The sequence below is a fragment of the Rhincodon typus genome, chromosome 24 (assembly GCF_021869965.1).
Source record: "Rhincodon typus isolate 14 chromosome 24, sRhiTyp1.1, whole genome shotgun sequence".
Taxonomy (NCBI): domain Eukaryota; kingdom Metazoa; phylum Chordata; class Chondrichthyes; order Orectolobiformes; family Rhincodontidae; genus Rhincodon; species Rhincodon typus.
Window position 1 is genome coordinate 22,367,926 of NC_063355.1, and position 22,053 is coordinate 22,389,978.

A 22,053-nucleotide genomic window follows, 5' to 3' on the forward strand; every position below is an offset into this window, starting at 1 on the left:
CTGGACTCTTCTTCAGAAATGAAGAAGGGTCCAGACCCGAAACGTCAGCTTTCCTGCTCCTCTGATGCTGCTTGGCCTGCTGTGTTCATCCAGCTCTACACCTTGATAAATACTCAGTTGTTTTTCCCTGATTTGGTTATTCATTTTTTTCCCATGGGGAGATAAAAATGAATCTATGTCTTGAAAATAAGAAAGAAATTGTATTAGTTATTTGTATCTCAGGTGAATTTTATAATGGGCCTACACCCTGCAGCTGATAGTAAGTTGGTAAATATTATGTTCTTTCAGTGAGCTTTTCTCTAGCTTTGAAACTCAGCCATGGAACTAAGCTTCCAAATCACTTCAAGGCTGCGGACATGATTATGGCCCACAGCCCACAAATGAAGGCTCTCTATTTAAAAGGACCCCAATAGAAGCTAACGGCTGCAGGAAATCTTGCCTTGGAGACTAACTGAGGCAAGAATATAGGAAGAAATAGAAAGACCACGCGCACACACACAAATAATGCTGGAGGCGATGAGAGCGAGAAGGGATGAGGTGCTTCCTGTAGTTGAGAGAAACATGTCACCCATACAAACTAGGCAACTGTTGCTGGATATTGAGAGAGCTGAATGCAGAAGGATGTGGTACATGGGAATTTTGGGTGCAGTTTCACAACAGATGTAATGACTCCCATTAGCTTTGGATAGGTGAGTTGGCATCATGTGTTCAGGTGGCATCCAACACTCTTGACATTCCTAGCATTCTCTTATACAGCACTTCTTAGCACAACACTTTACAGTTCCACACATTCCTTTCTCCAAGGAACCTCCTCGGAACTTCATCTGAACAGCCAACATTCATCCTTTCCCTCCTCGCCTTCCATTGTGATTTCACAACCATGTGTCATAGCAACCCTCCACAAATGTTTTTGTTCTATCCTTAATATGCGCTGTTTGCCAGGGAAGAAACTCTGAATTGCAGGAAGACGCAGAGAACCAGGATGTGAGGGGCTAGACCTCCAGCCTTTACTACCTGGAGTGTGGTAGAAGCAGATTCAGTTGGGCCTTTCAGAACAGGATTGCATAAATACCTGAAGAGTAAAAAATATTGCAGGGATACAGAGAAAGAGCCGGAAGTATGATCAATTGAATTGCTCTTGCAGAGAGCCAGCACCTGTCAATGGACTGAATAATCTCCTTCCGTGTTGTATTCAGTCGGTGCTTCTTTAAAAGCACCTTTCAGTGAATTTCACTATCTATATTTAAACACGGAATAGGGATCACAATGCAGTCTTCTGAGTGATAGGCCAATTGGATCATCTTAATTCATCCATCCATAATTACTGTGCACATTCACATTGCTCTACATAGTTATTTCTTAAACAATTCCAGTGTTTTCACGTCTACTACTCTGCCTGAAAGTCTATTCCAAATGTTGATCATTCCCTACATGAAAAGCCCACCTGATATCAGTCCTAATGCTAACATTAATTAGTTTGAATCTGTGTCTTATTGTTCTACTGCTCAAATTTGTGTTCTAGAGCAACCTTTTCTGTACTGTTTCCTAACAATGTACTTTTCAGTTCAGCTCTCACACATCTCTGTTCTAGGCTTTTCAACACTAGAATTCAGTATTTATATTCCAATATTCATCATTTTTTTTTCAATTCTGATTAATTATTTCCATTTTCTGTTCCCTTCTTCCATTTGGTATATTTGGTGAATGTTTTGTGATGTTTAAATGAAAGCTTGTCACCTGTAGCTAATACAGTATTTGAAAGACAATGACTATTCACTTGGTCCTGTATATTCTGGCAAACCAACTGTGCTTTCAATTCAATAATTTGGTGTTAATAAGTAACCCAAGTTAGAATAAAGTCAATTGCTTATAGACCCTTTATTTTACTGGTGATGTATACAAATAAATGGTTTAATTTTGAGGGTGCAGTCAGGTGGTGACACATTGAGAACTAATCTCAGGCAGAAAAGCTGATGTCTGAGTTTAATATTTAAGGTTTGAGAGCATGCTGTGTAATTGTCTTGCTGTGCAGTACTCTTCAGATTTACCAGAGCATGTATAATTTATTTTAGTTGCATCAGTGGTTCAGTTGATCAGAAAAGTTAGTGGTGACTGCTAATCTGTTACAGCCCAGCATGATATCTGTGAGCTGATTGGCTGCCTGGTACTACTGTGCCATCATAGCTGAAGTCATAAAACATCACTTCATCATTATTTGTAAAATGTCCCTATATCATACAGTCAAATAAAGCTCACATTACTGTTGTTCAAACTATATTGGATGCTTGCAGACAAATTTATAGGATAAGTCTACACAGTTTTTTCACTTTTGGGAATTTATTTCCAAGTTCACCAGTCTGCAACTTGTGTACAATGGTGAGTACCTGTCAATTTTTTTTTCTGTTTACATACAATAATACATTACTGCTCAGTGAAATTGCTCATTGTCAGCACCCATTTTATCTCAGGCTCCCCTGCTACATGATGCTATCTATTCATGGGCTGGATGTACAATTTCCTGCAGAGTACTTCTCCTTAACGATCAATGTGTTTTTTTTACCATTGAAACCATTTACCTAAATGGGGAAAGAGACCAGGCAAGATTATAACTCATCATATTTCATGATTTTAGTTGTTAAATTACATTTGGGCATGGGCACATGCGGCAGTCTTTGGTGCAGGAGTACAAAACCTAGAGGCTTTCTGCCAGGGGCATCTCATTTGTCAGAGGAGTAGAAGGAGCAGTCTGCCTTTAGCTTCAGTGAAATCACAAGTTATTACCATGTCAGGGGAGGTGATGGCCTAGTGGTATTATTGCTGGATTGTTAATACAGAAACCCAGATAATGTTCTCAGTACCTGGGTTCAAATCCCGCCATGGCAGATGGTGGAATTTGAATTCAATTTTTTTTTAAAATCTGGAATTAAGAGACTAATGATAACCATGAATCTATTGTTGACTGTGGGGGGAAAAAAATCTGGTTCACTAAAGTCCTTCAGGGAAGGAAACTGCCATCCTTACCTGGTCTAGCCTACATGTGACTCCAGACCCACAGCAATGTGGTTGACTCTTAACTGCCCTCTGAGCAATTAGTGACGGGCAATTAATGTTGCCTGGCCAGCAACGCCCTCATCCCGTGAATGAGTAACGAATAAAAAATGTAAGAGTAAGAGGAAGTGGATGAGAAAGACTTCGTAGTTACACTTGGGGATTTACTTGACTATTGTGCTTCACAGATTCTAATTTCAATGAATGAAACAATGTATTTGAACGACTTCTCCTCGCCCCTATTTGACTGTATCCTGAATTCACTTTGGTCAGCAGTTTTCTGATGAATGGTATGATCAAATTGTTTGAGGAGGAAGGATTACAGAGATAGTTTGATAGTTGACTGTTGGAATGAGTTGTATTTTGGGGGGTGAATGGTGAGGATAGAGTTCTTGGTGGCATTATGAGAGGCCCTCACAAATACAGATAAAGTCCAGTGTGCCTGGATCAGGCCATTGTAGAGGGTGCAGCTGGGTGAGGTAGCCATATCTGGATCTGCCTCCTCTGAGGATGTCACTTGTTCTGCTCTTTCTGCAGTGCAACTCCTCTCTGCAGCACAGTGTTGTGAAGGACACTGCAGTGCATACTGTGCTGGAGCCTTCAGTGGAATGTACTGAAGGGCACCTCCAGATCTGTCAATGTACCTGAGCCCAGCTTGAATCACTGAATGGTTTGTTCTCTGATAGCTCTGTGGTTGAGTGGTTACTGATTCATCTCCTCTGGTTCACTGGGAGAGGGATCCTCACAGGAATCAGCAGTCAGACTTTTAAATGGTAGGCCTTGTCACCCAGGATGTAACTACTACAGAATGAGTGGTTACAATTCTCTGGATATTTAGCAAAGGTGTTCCTGACCACCTTGTAATGGTATCGGACTGTCTCAACATTGAGGGATTGAAAATTCTTGTGACTGATGAAGACTGCTCTGAGAGTGCCTTGATTTGTAGATCTCTCCGTTCCTGTGGAAACCTAGCTACTGTAGCAAAACTGTTCCTTCCACCCCATCCCATGTCTAATACAAACATAAAACAATGCAGACACTGGAGATCTGAAGTAAAACCTGAAAATGCTAGAAGTACACAGCAAGCCAGACAGCATCTGTGGAGAGAGAAACCAAATTCCTGGCCCAGATCTTCCAGTCTCTTGATTAGTCGGCAGCCTGTTGGGATCCCACAGAATTCCGACATAATGACTCAATGATATTAAGCTTCCACTGGGCAATTCCCCTGCTCGCTTGGATCCTCTAAAGGTTTCTGACTCTGAACTAGAGTCGGGAGTCTTTAATCAGTTTCAACTTAATTACCTGGATTGTTACCCAGGAGATACTAGGCAGAAAAATCCTAGTTGAACTCCTGGGTAACTGTTCAACTGACTCCCCAACCTGACTAGCTCCTACCAGCAACCTGACATTCCCTCGTGACCCAATATAATTACCCACTCTACCCCTTAACTTGTTTACCTCACCTATTGCACCTCCTTAACTATTTATCTCCTGTAGGCTACCCAGATTATTAGCTGTACAATTACTCATTCACTTGTACACTCTTTAAATAATACATCGGGACATTTCAGCTCTTACTTACCAGAATATCCATGTTGTGCTATTAAAAATTGGTGTGGCTTATGGACTGAGGTTTCCTGCGATGAGTGAGTTCTGCAGAATCCTCTATTGGAGGATCAACCACGAAAATTGGAGCAAATTAAATGGGTAGCTTTTTCTCTGATCATGGTTGAAAACAGAGGTTCTTAACTTGACTGGAGAATTTGGGCCATGCTTGCGATTAAAAACCAAAAGAACTGCAGATGCTGTAAATCAGGAACAAAAGCAGAAGTTGCTGGAAAAGCTCAGCAGGCCTGGCAGCATCTGTGAAGTAAAAAACCAGAGTTAATGTTTTGGGTCCAGTGACCCTTCCTCAGAACGGTGGTCAATGGGACCCAAAATGTTCACTCTGATTTTTTCTTCACAGATGCTGCCAGACCTGCTGGGCCTTTCCAGCAACTCCTGTTTTTGTTCAATGCTTGCAATTGATATTCTGATGAAAAGTCGTTGAGCTGAAATAGTACTTTGTTTCTTTCTCTGCTGGTACTACTGGACCTGCTGAGTATTTCCAGCATTTTCTGTTTTTATTACCCTCTTATGTCAGACTGACACCACTGTGCCAATGTGAACATAAGTTTCAGGCTTAGTGATTTGGGAGATGCACTTGAGAGACTCTGTAGACCCCACTAGCAGATCTCTGGAAGGAACTGGAAGTAAAAACATTCAGGGCCATGGTGACCTCGATGTCAGTTGGCCTTGTGTGCCAGTCTAGCCCTCTTGGAAAGAGGTCTTATTCCAGGAGACTCCAGTTGTCAACTTTGATCTGCTGTGAAAGCCTGAGCCTCATGAGGCTCTGTTACTCCATGGAGTTCAGGAAATTCACCTTCTGCTGATGTTGTTCCCACTTTCAAGTTGAGATTTTCTGTTCTTTGTTTCAAAATGCAGAGTAGCAGGAGTGTGTGGAGATGCTGCTGTTGATGTTCTGCTCCTGGTGCTTTTCTTGATGCTCCTGGTGCTGCAACACCTTGTGACTGTGCCTGTTGCTCTTCATCGGAGGTCCAGGCTAATACTGCATAAGTGATGGCGGGCAATAGGAAAGCAGATATCAACACCAAGAAATTGCTGGTAAAGAAATCAGAGTTAATGCTTTGGGTCTGGTGACCCTTCCTCAGAAGGATCCAGTTCTGAGGAAGGGTCATTGGACATATGAAATGTTAACTCTGATTTCTCTTCACAGATGCTGTCAGACTTGCTGAGCTTTTCCAGCAATTTCTGTGTTTGTTTCTGATTTACAGCATCTGCAGTTCTTTTGGTTTTTATCAACACCAAGAGTTGCAACACCAGGATCAACAAGAAAAGCACCAGCAGCAGGGTATCAGTATCAGCTGGTGGAATGTTAACCCTGACAGCTATCACTGACTTGTAAAACTCCATCCACTTTTGAGATTTGAGCTTATGTTCCCAGAGTGTTGGTCTGGCCCTATCGCTTATTGGTTCAGCAGCAAAACCACTGTCTCCACTTAAATGATACTGAAAACATGAACTCAGGCTTTCAAGTCAAATCTAGCCAGCACAAATCTTTCACAGACTGGCCACTCACCTTGGAATTTCTATCTCTTAAGGCTTCACAGCTTGCCAGGTTCATTGTTCAATGAGTGTCTGCCATGCTGGTAGACCCAAAAAGTTCAATGTCGCTTAGGAAACTCATGAACTGTCTGTTAAAGCCATATTGATTAACGCCCTGCAGCTGCCCCCACCCAAACCACTCTATTTAGCAGGTAAAAAATTGCCTATTATTTCTGCTGTTTTTCAAAGTCTCCTGTTCTTATTTCCCCTGACATGCTAGTTTTACTTTGGATTTGGTAAGTTCTTTTGTTTTATACAAAGAACACTCTATACACAAAAGCTTAATCTTGAAATTGATGCATACATGAAAACTATAGCACTAATAGGTCTTAATACGTAGCTCTGGATTTTAGTTTTTGAATTTCATATTTACACAAAGGAAATGAGAACTGATTCTTGCTTGTCCATTATCATAACATTTAAAGCAGCATTATATTTTGTTTCATTCAAATCTAGGTACCAGGGGTTGAAATGGAAGGGAACCAACCTTCTGGAGACTCCCCTCTTATTAATCCCAGGAATCCTGTAAATGCATCAGGCTCTACGTCAGGTATTGTGCTTGCATTTTATGATAGATCCCTAACACGATAAGATTTTCTATAACATTGAGTAGTGTTGGGTAAATTACCCCAAGCTACCTTTAATTTGGTTACTTACTAAGACATCTCACAGATAATCTAATACTGAAACAATGACTTGAACTTTATTGCATGTAACAACCAAATAAGACCCTTCAAGTAAGCAAGTTAAGCCTCACAACCTGACTCAGCTATTACTGGTGGAATTCAGCTACAATTCGCACCAACAGAGTCCGTCTCTTGATCTGTCCAGGGTTCAATCCTTGTGCAGTGTTGTTCTTCGAAGTTCTGTTGCTGAAAAGTCCTGGAGTTGTATTTTTATACAATTTTCTGACATTATTGATTATCATTTCAATTTTTTCGTTCAAAATATTGGTTACTGCTCTGGAACTATCAAGTCTGCAGCTTGCCTCTTTATCAAAAGTAGTTTTCCTGATCCTTGTTACAGTGACATTGATTGTCCGTTTGAAGACACAGCTTTTCTGCGATTAACTCTTAAATCCTTTAACAGGGCAATCATTTGTTCTTGTGGCATCAGGCAGTTAGTTATCAAGCAGGTGCTAGAACAGTTTTATTCTTGTAGCTTCAACAACTCCTTCTCTCAGCCGTAGCTAATTGCTTTCAATCCCTGTATAATGGTTTGGCCTTGTCCCTTAACAGTTTATTCCAAACGGTTATTGCTGCTTCTTTCAATCCATGAACAGTTATTAAAGCTCTGAAGTTTATGTTATCACAGTAGATTTTACCAAGAAGTGATTCCTGCTAGAGTTAATGGATTGTGATTTTACTGTCTTTTAGAAACACACCTTGAACAGTGGCATAGTTCTCCAAAATCTAAGGTAAGGAAGAAAACACCAGTTAAATGATAATTGACAGTTAACTTCCAGGCTTTGCTTAAATTAAATTGGTGAAGGCATTGTCTTGAGGAATGAACCAGAGAATGGCTGACACCTATTTTGAAACTGGTGCAAAGTGTGTACTTGTTCTTACTTTCTACAGTGAACAAGGTCCTTTCTATTTACATGGCTTTTAGAATGTGCAATAGCTACCGAACGAGCTCAAATTAGTTGTCAGTGTAGTTCTTAGCATTCACACAAGGGAGGTGGTGCAGTGATAATGTGACTGGACTAGTAATGTTCACCAGACGTAGGTTTGAATCCCATAACAGATAATGAAATTTGAAATCTGTAAAAATCTGGAATGTAAAGTTCTTTAGCAAAATTAAAGAACTGATCATTGACTGCAGAAAGAAAGGAGAACACAACCCCCTCTACATCAATGGAACTGAGGTTGAGAGGGTGAAAAACATCAAGTTCATAGGAGTGACGACGACCGACAATCTGTCCTGGACTTCGCACACAGATGTGACAGTCAAGAAGGCACAACAATGCCTTTTCTTCCTCAGGCGGCTAAGGAAATTTGGCATGTCCATAAGGTCCCTCACCAATGTCTACAGATGCACCATGAAAGTACACTGTCTGGGTGCTTAACGGCCTGGTACAGAAACTGCTCTGCCCAGGACTGTAAGAGACTACAGAAGGTGGTGTGCACAGCCTATACCATCGTGGAAGCCAACCTTCCATCTGTGGACTCCATTTACAGAGTTCGCTGCCACGGAAAGGCTGCCAACATCAAAGACCCTTCGCACCCCGGTAATGATCTCCCACAACCTCTTCCATCAGGCAAAAGATACAGAAGCCTGAAGACATGCACAAGCAGGTTCAGGAATAGCTTCTTTCCAGCTGTTATCAAACTGATGATTGGACTCTCAAGCCTCAAATAATGATTGATCTTGCTAACATTGATCTTGCCTAGCACATGCCCTGTGCAATGTCTTTTTTGATCTGTACATCCTTTGCTTACTATGAGCTGCCTTTACCACTCGTAAACAAAGCTTTTCACTGCATTTCAGTACATGTGACGATAAATAAAGCAATCAATCAATGGTGACCATGTAATCACTTAATTGTCAAAGAAACTCATCTGCTTCACATATGTTCTTTAGGGAAGGAAATTTGTCATCGTTAACTTGAGTGGTTTTAGATGAAAGCAATATGGTCACTTCTGGATGATTAAGGAGGGCGATAAATGTTGGCTTAGACGGTGATACTCACATCCCATGAAAGAACAGATTGTTTAAAAAAGAATTATTCAGCAAATAGAGTCCAATTGCAGAATCATGTGTAATGATTGACGTGTTTTGAGGTTTGCAGTCATGGGCTGGTTGGGTATAGTCAATACCTTGTCTTTTCAGTTATTTGCAATAGACACACTTTTTGTCTTAACAGTTGAAGTCTGAAAGCAGTGTGGCCTGCCGCATGAGAAGTGAAAATTATACACCACATTACTGTTTTGTGTGATAGGCAGGAGATCTTTTTGGTTTTACAGCAGCATCCTGTTAGTTGCAAACACCACTCGTTGCTACTTGTACATTCTCTTAGACAATGCCTCCACCAATCAGCATGCTGTTCTCATTTGGTAGGAAATGTTATTCTCATTTACATCAGTAAGGAAGAAAATTAATAGAAACTTCAAAAGTGTGATTAGCATACCATTTAATTGTAGAGACTTATGTGCTGCGTATTTCCTTTTTGAGGATTTGACTACTCATAAGATTGGAAAGCCAACTGACCTACGCTAAGCATCTTTGAAACAGCTGGTGGATGAAGGCTTCTTTACCTGCATTTTTCCTAAATCCCTAAGTGATTTCCATCCAGTGGCCATGATTCTAAATCACTCACCCAGCCCTTATTTCTCCTCTTACATGGTGAGTGAGAAGGATCAAGATTAGACCATGTCAACTCAATGACTCATGACCACCCTTCATTCCTGACATTTTATTATGGTCGACTTTCTAGTCAAGTGTGCTTTGAATGCAAAGATCATGACCTCCTGATGTCAGTAGTGCCCTGAAATGATTTCAGCGTCCTTGGGCAGTAAAGCACTGCATGCAACCTAACAGCCAGAGCATGGTGAAAGGTAATGATTAGCTAAAAATGCCAGGGTGAGTGTTGAATAAGAAATTGGTGAGAACAGGAATCATTCCATTTCCACAGCCCCAGCCTGTCCTAGATTAAAGTTGAATTCTCCCATCCATGTTTCATCGAATCTGCATGATTTTCCTGCTGACCTCCACACCCACATTTTTGTTTGACACTTTCACTGTGGTGGATCGCTGACACCTTCGCTGTGGTGGAACTCCATTCAACCCATCGTCTTAAAAACTGTGAGGGACAACTCCTCATGAGACTTTCATTCTGACCTTCTGTTGCCAAATTCCCAGTTGCACTTGCAGACTGGCTTCAGACTTGCCTGTGGGAACATAAAATATAGGAACAGGAGTAGGCTATTTGGCCCTTGGGAACGTTTGTGCACATAAGGCCAGACTGTTAAGAATGGTTGTGTGTCTACATCCCATGACTTTCTTGGTTGCCTCCTTTGGGATTTGTACTTGTATCTCTAAGCAGCAGCATTGCTGAGATTGGGAGTTGGTTGTGTACAAAGTTTAGATAAACATTGAACTCTTTGCACTTTTTATTTGTCTGCTTTTTAAATCTCCATTTACATTAATACCTCAAATCCAATAAATAACACAATGTCCATTGTAATTAAATTTACTGTCCATTCTACATTCCAGCAGGAGCACTCACTGTCTATTAATTCCACCATTGACCCATTTGTGCTTCATTCTAATGCTTTAAATTTTAAATGAAAGGGAATTTCTGTGCTAATTGTTAATTTTATAAAAGTAACATTTGATTTTTGATTATCTTCTCAGCCTTCACTAGAGAATGTTAGCTGTTCAAAATCTATAGGGGATTCAAAGATGAACTTTGGGAAGATGCAAGATTTTGCTGCAACAAATGCAGGAAGATATAAAACCTGTCCAACAAAAGCTATTCAGCCAGTTCCTATACTGAATGCTTCTGCGAAAAATGTGAGTAATTTGGGCTTTGGGCTAAGCTAGCCTCTCTTTTCTCTTTTTTGTTCCAGATGGCAGATGAGGAAACCCAATCTTTCTATCTTTTTTATCCAACAGATCATATGTTAGATTGTTAGCAGGTCAAAGTCTGATTTTCAACTCCCTATCTAGGACAATAGGCTAGGTGGGATTTGGGAGTTGCCACTGTTCTTCCTATTGATGTGAATACCCCACTGGACTAAATACCCCAGAATTAAAGGCCACAGCTTTGACCTTCTGCTTTCCTGGACCCCAGATAAATTTAGTGACTGGAAATGGACTCAAATACTGAAATGGTAAACTCCCTTCACCTATCTCTGGGTCTTGTCCTTTAATAATTTCTAATGTAATTGGGTAATATTGAATGATAGTTTGGTTCTACTGGAAATCAGAATAGACGGTAAATAATGATTAAATAGTTTTCTTTATGTTGTCAGATGTCTAAGGTGGCTCGAGAGTCAAATGACCTGACCTTAACCTATCTTATCCTTGGCAAGCAGCTTCTATTGGCAGCTCTTTTCTTGAGTCCCCTTTGTGGTTTCCTGCTGTGGTGCTGCTCATTTGGGATTTTATTCTGTAAGAAAATATATCTGTTTCCCTTTTCACAGTCATATTGGACATCAATATAGTGTGACCCCTTGGGTATCACCCAGTTCTAAATTAAAATTAAATTGAAAGGGAATTCCTATGTATTCAGGATATTATGATAAAATTTAAAACCGCCAGAAATAAGCTACAGGATCCAGTATGTAATAATGCATAATTTAACCTTTTGGATGCATACCTTACATCAACCAAAAACATGAGAAAAAAATAGCAAAGATGCAGATGTATCAGAAATTAAACAAAAATACAAGGAAAAAATAGTGAACATAATGAGAAACCTTTTTCCAAACTAAACACTGAACTGACTCCCCATTTTTTCTTCTTCCCTGGGATGTGGGCATTGCTGATTAGCATTTATTACCCTTCCCTAATTGCCTAGAAGGCCATTAAAAGTCAACTACATTGCTGTTTGGAGTCACACATAGGCCAGACCAGATAAGGATGACAGTTTCCTTCCCTAAAGGACATTACTGAATAAACCAGATGGGTTTTCCCCAAGTTTTGTGGTCATCGTTAGATTCTTAATTCTTTTTTGTTTTATTAAATCCAAATTCTACCGTCTGCCATGGTGGGACTTAAACCCAGGACCCCAGAACATTACCTGGGTCTTTGGATTAATTGTCTAGCGATAATGCCACTAGGCCATCGCCCCCACATCTGGGGGCATTGATAGACAGCCCAGAGTGCAAACATCCATTACTATCAAAATACTAAAGCTAAGGGAGCAGAGGGACTGTAGCATGCCTAGGAGAAAGACAAGGTACTGTTGTTGAATCTTATGTTTTAGCTTCATTAGAAAAATGTGATTTAATACCTAGTGCATATGTGAAGTGCTAATGAGATTAAATCATAGTTAGGATTTTTCTGATAAAGTAGGCAAAATTGAGCTGTAAAATTAAGCTTTAACACCAGTTCATCCCCATACTTGGACTTGCAGAATTTAACACCACAATTTAAAATTATTAGTAGGTAAATCGGATATTACCTTTTTCATAGCACTAATTCAGTAGACCATTATTGGCTTGTGTTTCCCATCCGCCCCCGAAGTGATACATTACCAACAAGTAAGAGGCAACAGGAGCCAGAAAGAATTAAATTTACTTTTTTAAAAAATGCTCACCTGACCTCTTTCAGGTTTTCGCTAAAAAACTTAAAAAATACTGCGTCATATTTTTCAGTAATAGTTCCTGAATGACACTTTTTACTCTGAATACACAGACTGACCATAAACATTTGATGTGGAAGAGATAACCAGTGAATTGCAAATTGCTATGAATTGATGTCTGATTTGCCCTGCACTACTATTTGCTGTGTGAGGATGTCATTTTGTGCTTAACCTCACTGTGATTTTCATTTGCACATTTTATTGTTAATTAAACTTTCCCAAGAAAGTTAAATCTAGTAATTAACAGTATCAGTACCCTTTTAATAATTGTTACTGTCACCAGTGATTGTTGATGACTGCCTCTATTGCCTGGAAAATCAAAAATTGTGGAGAGTCTCATTTCTTTCAAGTTATGAATTGTTTAATTTTAACAGTGTCAAATTTTATTTTTTTTCTTTCATTCCACAATTTCTTTTCCTCCCATTTACTTCTCTTCCTAATCTTGAATTGACATTAATTTAATCCACTCTAATCCACAATCCTCTTCCATGCTCTTTAGGTATATTTCCCAATCCTTAAGTGTCATTGGTTAAAGTCATATATTCTTTGTCCTGTTGCTCAGCAAGGTCCTAGATGCTCCGTTGCTTTTGCTGTGTCATTATCAGCTCACAGTTCCAGAAACTTTGAGACCAAATAATGTAATAATCTAAACATGTACAAACAGGCTTGACTTGCTGAACTCCTGCAAAATTTGGTTTTTCAAGTAAAAATCACAAAGATGGAAGTAATTCAAATAATTTTAAGCCAAAATCAATCAAAATCTGAAAATCAATTTACCAATAAAACCAATGAAATGAAAGTAAAGTGCTGTGAATGAAGTGGAAATGCTGGAAACACTCAGCAGTCTGGTGGCATCTGTGGAGAAATAGATAGTCTTTTGTCAGAACTGGAAGAAGTTCAAGGTGTAACCATTTTTAAGAAAGCGCAGAGGCAAGGAAACAGCTGGGAGGAAGAACAAAAGACAAGGATTTTAATAGGAGGGGAGGTATGAATTAACAGGAAAAAAAAACTCTTGACTTTTAGACGGGACAGTTTTATGTAGCAAACGTTACTTGCCTCCCAGGAGTTAGAGAAGCTGCCAGGGAAGGCTGAGTGGTTATCAGCAGACAGGCGGAAAGTGAAAGGTATGTGTAGATCATCAGCAGAACTTAATCTGTTTACTTAGATATTTAGATACCTGTGATGCAATCAGAAATGTGACATATGGGAGGAAACCCATGGATGACTATATGGCACAAGACAGATAAATTATTATCCTGGTGGAAATGAAACAGGTGGTTAAATAGGTGAGTGTCATTGTGGGGAATTCTATGATGAGGAGGACTTGTTGCAGAATGCTCAATAATAATTAACTTTTCATGTGCCAGGGTTTGGGGCATAGTGGATTGAATTCTGGAATAGGCGTGAGCAGCCTGAAGACCTGGTTTTGAGTCAGTTTGAAGTTGTACAAAGGGATAGAAGGAAATAAATTCTACAGTAAGAAGCAAAACCTTGAGGGTAATAATCTCTGGAGTACTCCCAGGATTCTGTAGTGGAACAGACGGGGATAGAACCAAATGTGTGGCTGAATGGTTGTTTTTAAAAGAAAGGGTTTGAAATACTGGAGCTGCTTCTCAGGAAAAAGAAAGCGGTGCAGATGGGATACATCTTAGTGATAATTAACAGACACCCATATTCTTGTGGATATGATAAATAGACCAGCACTAGGAGTGAAATCAGGACACACTTTGTCACAAAAGTGTGGTAGCATTGTGAAACTTGCAATTTTCTGGATTGTGATTGACAAATCCTAATTAGGTATGTATATGAAATTTATGGATCAGAGACAAATGGAATTGAGGTATAGATTAGTCATTATGTAAACCAATGATAGGAAAGGCTTATGGGGCTAAATAATCCACCCCTTTTCCTATATTAACAGAATCGAACCTGGAAATATTAAATGAAAAATAGCTATTTGTGGTTTGCTCCACTTCACTTTATCCAAGTAGAATGAAGACCTGTGTGAGAAGACAATTTCTAAAATATTGTAAACGCTTTCCAGTCATTACTTCTAATGTACTCGTATGGGAAAGAAAACTGAATTGCATTTTAGAAGTTAATTAAATCTTTACTTTGTCCTTGGAACTTATTACCAATTTTGCAAATTCTATTAAGTTTACTCTCTAAACCGATGTAACCTATGCAACATTTTATATCCATCAGAGTAATCATGTTGTAAAGATGAAGTAAAAGATTCAGATGTCAAATATTCTTCCTGGATTGGTAACTAGAGCTGCCCTTGTTGGTAGTTGTCATTATTGAAACTGTTGCCATTATTATTTATTTAACTGTTTATCAAAATCAGTGTTATCCTGTTTGTGAAGTAAGATAATCAAACAAACCTAGGACAAAATTTCTCATATCGTTACCTTTGTCCCAGAATGCAAATGCAGATTTGGAGAATGCCACCATTCAGAAGCAGCGCAATGAGTTACAACTGCTTGTTGCAGAACTGAAAGATCGGGACAAAGAGTTAAATGAAATGGTGGCAGCACACCAAAAGCAACTTCTGGCATGGGAGGAGGATCGACTGAGGATACTTAGCCTGGAAGAGAGATGTGCTAAATTGGAACGTTAGTATTGTTTTGAAAAAAATTATACCATGTCCAGGTGGCTAACACATAAAACCTCAGTTTCAATGGTTTCTCACTTTAGTCCTGAAAGAAATACTTCCTTGCTTCATGCTATATGACTGAATTCTCTTCTGGATAAATTAGCAAACTACTTTTATTGGAATCATTTTTTTGCCAATAGAAATGTTTTAAGTCACATTTTTCATTAACAGTAGCAGATCCATTGCAAAGCAACAACTTCTGATTACACAGTGCTTTAAATTTAGGTAAAACATTCTGCATCACTGAGCTGTTTCAAACAGAAATGGACACTGATGATCATGAGGACACATGAGTAGGAAGTTGCAGAGTTTAGAGTCCAGGAAGCTGAATGCATAGCTGCCAGTGGTGGACCAATTAAAATTGAGCAAGTGCAAGAGGTCATAAATAGAGGAGTGCGAAGATATCAAGCATTGTGGGTCTGGAGGAGCTTACAAAAAGAGAGACAAATTCAAACAGGAATTTAAAAATAAAGACAATAATTGTAAGCTCATAACATACTGGACTGGAAACCAGTATAGCTCAGTGAGCATTGAGGCAATTCGTGAAAGTACTTGGCGCAAGAGAGGATACAGATACTGTAAGTTTAGATGAGTTTAAGTTTGGAAGTGTGGAAGATGGCAGGTGATGTATAGCAATTTCAATAGCCGAGAGGTGGAGTCAGGCACTGTTATGAGGTGGAAATAAGGAATCTTAGTGATGGAGTAGGTATGCAATAGAAGTTCATGTCAGAGTCAATCACAGACCATAAGTTATGAATGGTTTAGTCCTGCCACAGTGTAAGAGAGAGGTATGGTGTTGGCGGTTTGAAAACAGAGTTTGTGGAAATGATGAAGTCATTATTGACATTTATTTGAAGGAAATTTCTGCTTGTTCAGTGCTAGATTTTTAGATCAGCAGTGTGTCAAATAAAAATCAGTAATGTACAAAAGAAAATTAATGATGTGACCTTGTAGTCCAGCGTTAGTTTGTGCTTTCAAACATGAAAAGAAGAGAAATAATCCCATAATTAAACATTTCAGGGGTCATAGACTTTGAGTTTATGCCTGCCAAAAAATTTTCTTGTGTATAATGTATTCTGATTAATTAATCACAGATTGTTAGGTCATTTCTCAGGGGAGGTACAGTGATATCATTTATCACCAACCCAGCAGAGTTTGCTGCTTTTAAGAGAAATTGGATTGAGGATGTGTAGTGCAATTGTTATAAACTATTCTTTCCAATACACATCTGGATTAACAACATTTTTATTGGCTCAGTAGGAACCATTTTCTACAGTTTAGAAATGTGCAAGGGAGAATGGATAAATGTTTTTTTTTAAGTCCTGCTATATGTGATACATAAATTGTTGGCAACTTTGTGTTTTAATAGATGAACTACGAAACAGGAATGAGATCATTAGATCATTAGGCGCGCAACAAAAGATTTTGGAATCTCAGCAAGCTGATTGTCTAAAAACACTGACCAGTACCCAGCAACGGCTAAAGGAAATGTCTGAAAAAGCAGCAGAAGCTACTAATAACTGTGAAGAATTGGAGGTAAGACTGCCAGTAATAAAACTATAGATCAAATTAACATTCCTGTTTCATCAATGACCTTTTAATTGTATTGTTGCGTTCTGCTTACTTCAACCAGGACAGGAACAAAACCCTCAATTCCTCCAATTTAGAGCTTTCTGCCCAGGTGGGACAGTTACAGGCACGTGAACAGGAGCTCACTACAATGTTGGAATTAAAGGTATTAAAATTATGGTCCAGAACATGAGCAAATGCTTAGTAAATTGTTAGCAAATATTCTTTGATCCTAACATTTCTATTTATACTATAATACTGGTGCTTTCTCTGTCTGACATAAAACCCTGTTTGATAATTAACCATAAACAACGAGTGAATACAACAATCACCACGTCTTGCATCCAATCCCGTTTTAGCATGTGCCTTGGTCAATTGGTGCAACAGAACTTGAATGATGTTGAGAAACATGCTGCTGAAATGCTTTGTCTTGCACACAGGATAAGCACTAGAATGCCAAATTTGAAACACTCGCAGCAATTTATACTGCAGAAAGAAAAGGATGATAAGTCAATGCTGATCAACCGAACTTCATCTTCCGCTTAGGTACCCTTGTAGCCTTCAGGACTCAACGTTGAGTTTAACAATTTCAGAGCTTGAACACCACCTTCCTTGCCTATTCCTGACCCTCACAACTCTGTCATGGAAAGGGCTGCTTTCAGCAAAACCTCTCTTCTTCCTTGACAATCCCCTTGTCTGCCTTCCCCTTTTCTTCGACCCTGTCTGGATTCTGTCTTCACCTATCTGGTCACTGCTTTCCCACCTCACACCATCGTCAGCATAATTACCACCGTATCATAGCACGACCTTTACATGTTTCTAATTGTGAAGAAAGGTGACTGGACTCAAGCATTAACTCTGCTTTCTCTCCACAGATGCTGCCAGACCTGCTGAGTTTCTCCAGTGATTAATGTTTTGTTTATTTCAGTGTATTCCTTTTGCTTACAGTGAGTGGCTCCCTGTCTGTGAATGTGTATCAGTCCTGGAAAGTGTAAATTAGACACTTTACAAGCTCAACTGTTTGTCTTAAATTACTTGTTAGCCTAGTTTTAAATACTTATTTATGCTTTCTAGAAGGGGCATACATTCAGTCATATATTCAGTAATAGTCTCTCTTTCAGTATAGTTCAAGTATTTTGGCTATTTTCTTTGTAAAAGCAGTATAAATACATGACGTTGCTATCCATTCACTGGTGGTTTGTGACTCCAGCCCAGGCGTATTTGTTATATCGAAATTGCACTCTCTATATTAGAGGATAGAGAAGTCTGTATGAAGATATGCCTATGTCAAATTTTAGTTTTGATGTCTGACACCACAATAACTATGGGTTTGTTACGTTATGTCTAGGACAAAGATATGGTTGAAGCCACCAGTCACATCATGGATCTTACAGCTAGGTTTAAAACCTTAGAGGGTGCACTACGAGAAGCCAGGATAAATGAAACCAACACCAGAAAAGAAGTGCATGATTGCAAACAACATTCGAAGAAACTAAGACATGAAATCTGCAAGCTTAAAGGTTAGCTCTGGGTTACTGTTTTTGAAATATTGAATATTTTTTTAAAAACTGTGAACAATCGCAATTTGCTTGTTACATTTACTGGTTCATTGGAAAATGGCCATTCTTCAAGCATGATTCTGGATAGCGCCTGAGTCTGATTCAATATCCGCACACACACACATACTGACCAACATGGCTCATTAGATACTGAGGCAGTGTGGATAACTGCTTTGGAAACTAACGAAGGGAGAGAGAGAAAGAAGTGGAAGAGGAGTATGTGGGAAGTGAAACTTAGGGAGGTTGAAATGAGAAAACAAAGGAACAAAGAGAAAAAGAGAAGGGGAGCAAAAAGTAATTAAGAAACCAGCAAAGGAAAGTGATTATGCAACTGCTGGCTGTGCCTGACCCAAGACAAGATAGGATCAGTGTAGGACTTCAGCCAAGAGAAAGCAAGAATTGATGAAGGGTTTAAATCTGAAACATTGACTTTCCTGCTCCTCTAATGCTGCCTGACGTGCAGGACTTCAACCAAACTGTTAGATAACCATGGACACGGCCAATGACTTCAGTTCATGCATGCGGATGTCTGCCTGAAATGACCAAACTTTATTTCACGAATGTTGTAGAAGTCAGAGCAATATTGACGGTGGTGAATGAACCTCCTCTGAGACATGCAAAGTTATTGGAGAATCCATCGTGAACTTGCTTGTTGTGGGTAGAAGAACTGGTGAGAAAAGGGGTACTTGAATTGGGAGGTGGGAGACACATAAAAAGAGAGGGAAAGATGCCTGTAGACTGGGGAGAAAAGAAAAATTTAGAAAGGAAGAAAAAGTGAAAATTGTCTGGTAATTAAGCAATTAATTTTTCGTGGGCTGAGGGTGTGCCAGAGTTTTCAGGCTAATTAAATACTTTTGAGATACAAGGACTGTTGCAAAGTAAGAAGCACTGCAACCCAATTATGCCCAGCAGAGTTTTAGAAAGAGATCATCTGCCTTTGTTTTAAAGAGCTGCTGATTCAGGAATAGGTATTGGCCTGGACACAACCGGGGAAAAGTCCCTTCTTTGAAAAGATGTGATGGAATTCTTCATTTTCACCGCTTGGAGTGGCATCTCTAATATTGTAACACTAAACTGATGTGTTAACTTAAATCTCTGGGATTTGATGTCAACTACCAATTATCAACAGAATAGTTAATTGTAGTGGGTTTAGTCCACCAGGTGGGGAGAAACAAACACATGCACACCTGATCAATGTGGGTGGAAAGTATAGGTAAATTTGCTGTAGTGCTAGTGGACTCCCTCATCAGAGACTGACGACTGGTGGTGGTTTAACCCGAGCATCACCATGCCTCAGGTGACGGAGAAGTTTGGGAAGAAGAGTCCTTCATGGTAACCTCGGCCGGTGTGGGAGTCGAACCCACTCTGGCGTTACTCTGCATCCAACCGACTAATTGACCCACCCCCAATGAGGGGAAAGAAAGAGCAGCTTAAGCCCTGGTGATGATAGGGATGCAAAAGCTAGAAATGGAAGGAGTATTATCCTCTGGACTTGGTGAAATATAAAACTATGATCAAAACCCAAAACAGAAATGGTTTTATGTTCTGAAGAAGGGTCGCTGAACCCGAAACGTTAACTGTGATTTCTTTCTGCAGATGCTGCCAGACCTGCTGAGCTCTTCAAGCTGTTTTTTTGTTTTGCTTCTGATTTCCAGCATCCGTACTTCTTTTGGTGTTTATAAAATTATGATGCTCACTGATATTGCACACCAATTCATTGCTTCAAATTAAAGTTGCAAAAAACAGAACTGCTTTACTATAGTTTTAAATTTCTGTGGAATAAGCATCTAGGCCCATTTGAACTACACTTACAAAATAATCATTACCAGCCTCTCTCATCAGATGTCTGCTTCTCTTGTGTTTAACAATTTTAAACTTCATTCTGAAATGTATGAATTATGATTCCTTGCAGCAAGATGGTATCGCAGAGCCATGGATGGTGACATAAGCGTACAAGTGTAGTTGGGATATTTGGTGTTAATTTTGTTATGATGGTTGTTAGGATTTAAATGTTCAACCAGCTGAAATATGATTTTAGAGACAGTGCTGTTCCAATGTATTGTTTCAAGCAGCTGCCTCAGTTGCTTTGATAAACATACCTTTAAACATTGGATCATAGAATTCCAGATGGTTTCAATCAAGTGGAATTCTTGTATCTGATGTGCTTGTTTGACAGCGATTTTGCACTTAATTGTGAGGCCCTCTAGCCAAATGTAACTTAATATATCCTCTATCAGGAATAATGACTTAGATAGAGGTGGTAATGTCGGGAGATGACGGACAAAATGGGAAAAATTGGAAATTGTCTATTTTTAAAAATTCCCAAAATTCAATTCTGACAATCTCTGAGTTGAAAATGTTTGAAAAGTATTTATACTTTAGTGTAAGAAAAGTATTTAACTTGCACAACATTGAGAATCGCATTGTTTTCAAAGTTGAATCACGTTACTACATCACACTGGAAGATTCTTTGTTACTTAGAACCTGTGGGAAAAAAAATTGTCTTTGGACACGAAGAAAAATTATGTTTTCCTGTTGTGTCAGCAGTGGGAATAAATCTCACGAACTGAGATTTTCCCTTTTAATTTTGTTTAGATGAGTTAGATGAAAAGACTGTGGAAAATAATGAACAAAGAGAAGAAATTATTCGTCTTAAACAAGAAAGGCAATACCTAGGAAATGAGCTCAATTTAGCAGGTAAGTGAAGAATTCTGAAGAAGTACTGGGGATATGTGTGATATATTTCAGCTCAAACTCTGATTGTTACTAATTTGGCTGATTGCGGCTGTGGTAGGCTTGATTGTGAAGACTCTTGAACTTCATAAAAGTTCATATGCGTGAACATATCTTCTGAAGTAATTAGATGGACAGTTTGGCATTTTTGATTTTTGATTATTTTTTCTCTCCAGTTACAAAAATACTGCAAGCCGTTATTATATAAAATCCAAAAAAAAACTTCTATGGCAAATTTGGGTTAAAATGAATATTCAATGTCTGTTTTGTGATTCCACTTCAGTTGAACGGGAGAAGAGGAAAGATCAGATACTGGAACTGGCACGGTCAAAACAGGAGCGAGCAGACACTGAATTGCATGGTCTTCGGCAGGTCAGACATTTTGAAATTCATTAATGCCAACAAAGGATAAAGTTGTTTTGAAGCAATCAGAATACAAAGTTGTATTCCGTCATATTGAGCATAAAAATAAATGATTCTCATGGTTTCTGGAATATTCAGTAATCTAATATAATGTATAAAATTAATCATTATGTCACTGATATCTCAGCATGTTTACTGAGGTGAAGTTTGAATCATGCAAATTAGGATGCTTCCAAAATGAATCACCCCCATACCAAATTACATTGTAAAAAAAGAGTAGACCACTCAGCCCCTCAAGGCATTCCAACCTTCAGTTAAATCATGGCTGTTTTGTATCTCCAATCTGTTCACCCGTCTTTAACCCATGTCTGTTGATATTGTTACTTAATAACAATTAACAAATCTGTCTGGAAAATTTCATTTAGCCCAATATCTACAGTCTTTTGAAGAGGAGATTACAGATTTCCACTGTTCTTGGTGTGAAACATTGCATTACGATTTCACTTCTAAATAGCCTATCTCTATAATTTTAGGATTGTGTTCCACCCCACCATTTCTCAATTAGATCACCTTTTGAAATGAAGGGATTACAAGCCAAGGTAACACAACATGTCCTCCTAACTCCCTGCATAATTTTGATTGATGTTAAA

At 39.0% G+C, this 22,053-nt stretch overlaps 1 protein-coding gene across 2 annotated transcripts in view; it reads left to right on the plus strand.

Annotated features, from left to right (window-relative positions):
• The window catches only part of ccdc62 (coiled-coil domain containing 62), a 51,476-nt gene that overhangs the window by 11,540 nt on the left and 17,883 nt on the right, over nucleotides 1-22,053 (plus strand). For both annotated transcript variants that reach the window (XR_007264638.1, XM_020512885.2), the window contains exons 2-10: nucleotides 6,670-6,763; nucleotides 7,590-7,630; nucleotides 10,570-10,728; nucleotides 14,946-15,138; nucleotides 16,549-16,715; nucleotides 16,813-16,914; nucleotides 18,097-18,268; nucleotides 20,903-21,004; nucleotides 21,324-21,412. Coding sequence is in view for 1 of the 2 variants with exons in the window: in XM_020512885.2 (XP_020368474.2) it covers nucleotides 6,670-6,763; nucleotides 7,590-7,630; nucleotides 10,570-10,728; nucleotides 14,946-15,138; nucleotides 16,549-16,715; nucleotides 16,813-16,914; nucleotides 18,097-18,268; nucleotides 20,903-21,004; nucleotides 21,324-21,412 (1,119 nt within the window). In the remaining variant the exon portion in view is untranslated. The remainder of the gene's footprint in view (nucleotides 1-6,669; nucleotides 6,764-7,589; nucleotides 7,631-10,569; nucleotides 10,729-14,945; nucleotides 15,139-16,548; nucleotides 16,716-16,812; nucleotides 16,915-18,096; nucleotides 18,269-20,902; nucleotides 21,005-21,323; nucleotides 21,413-22,053) is intronic.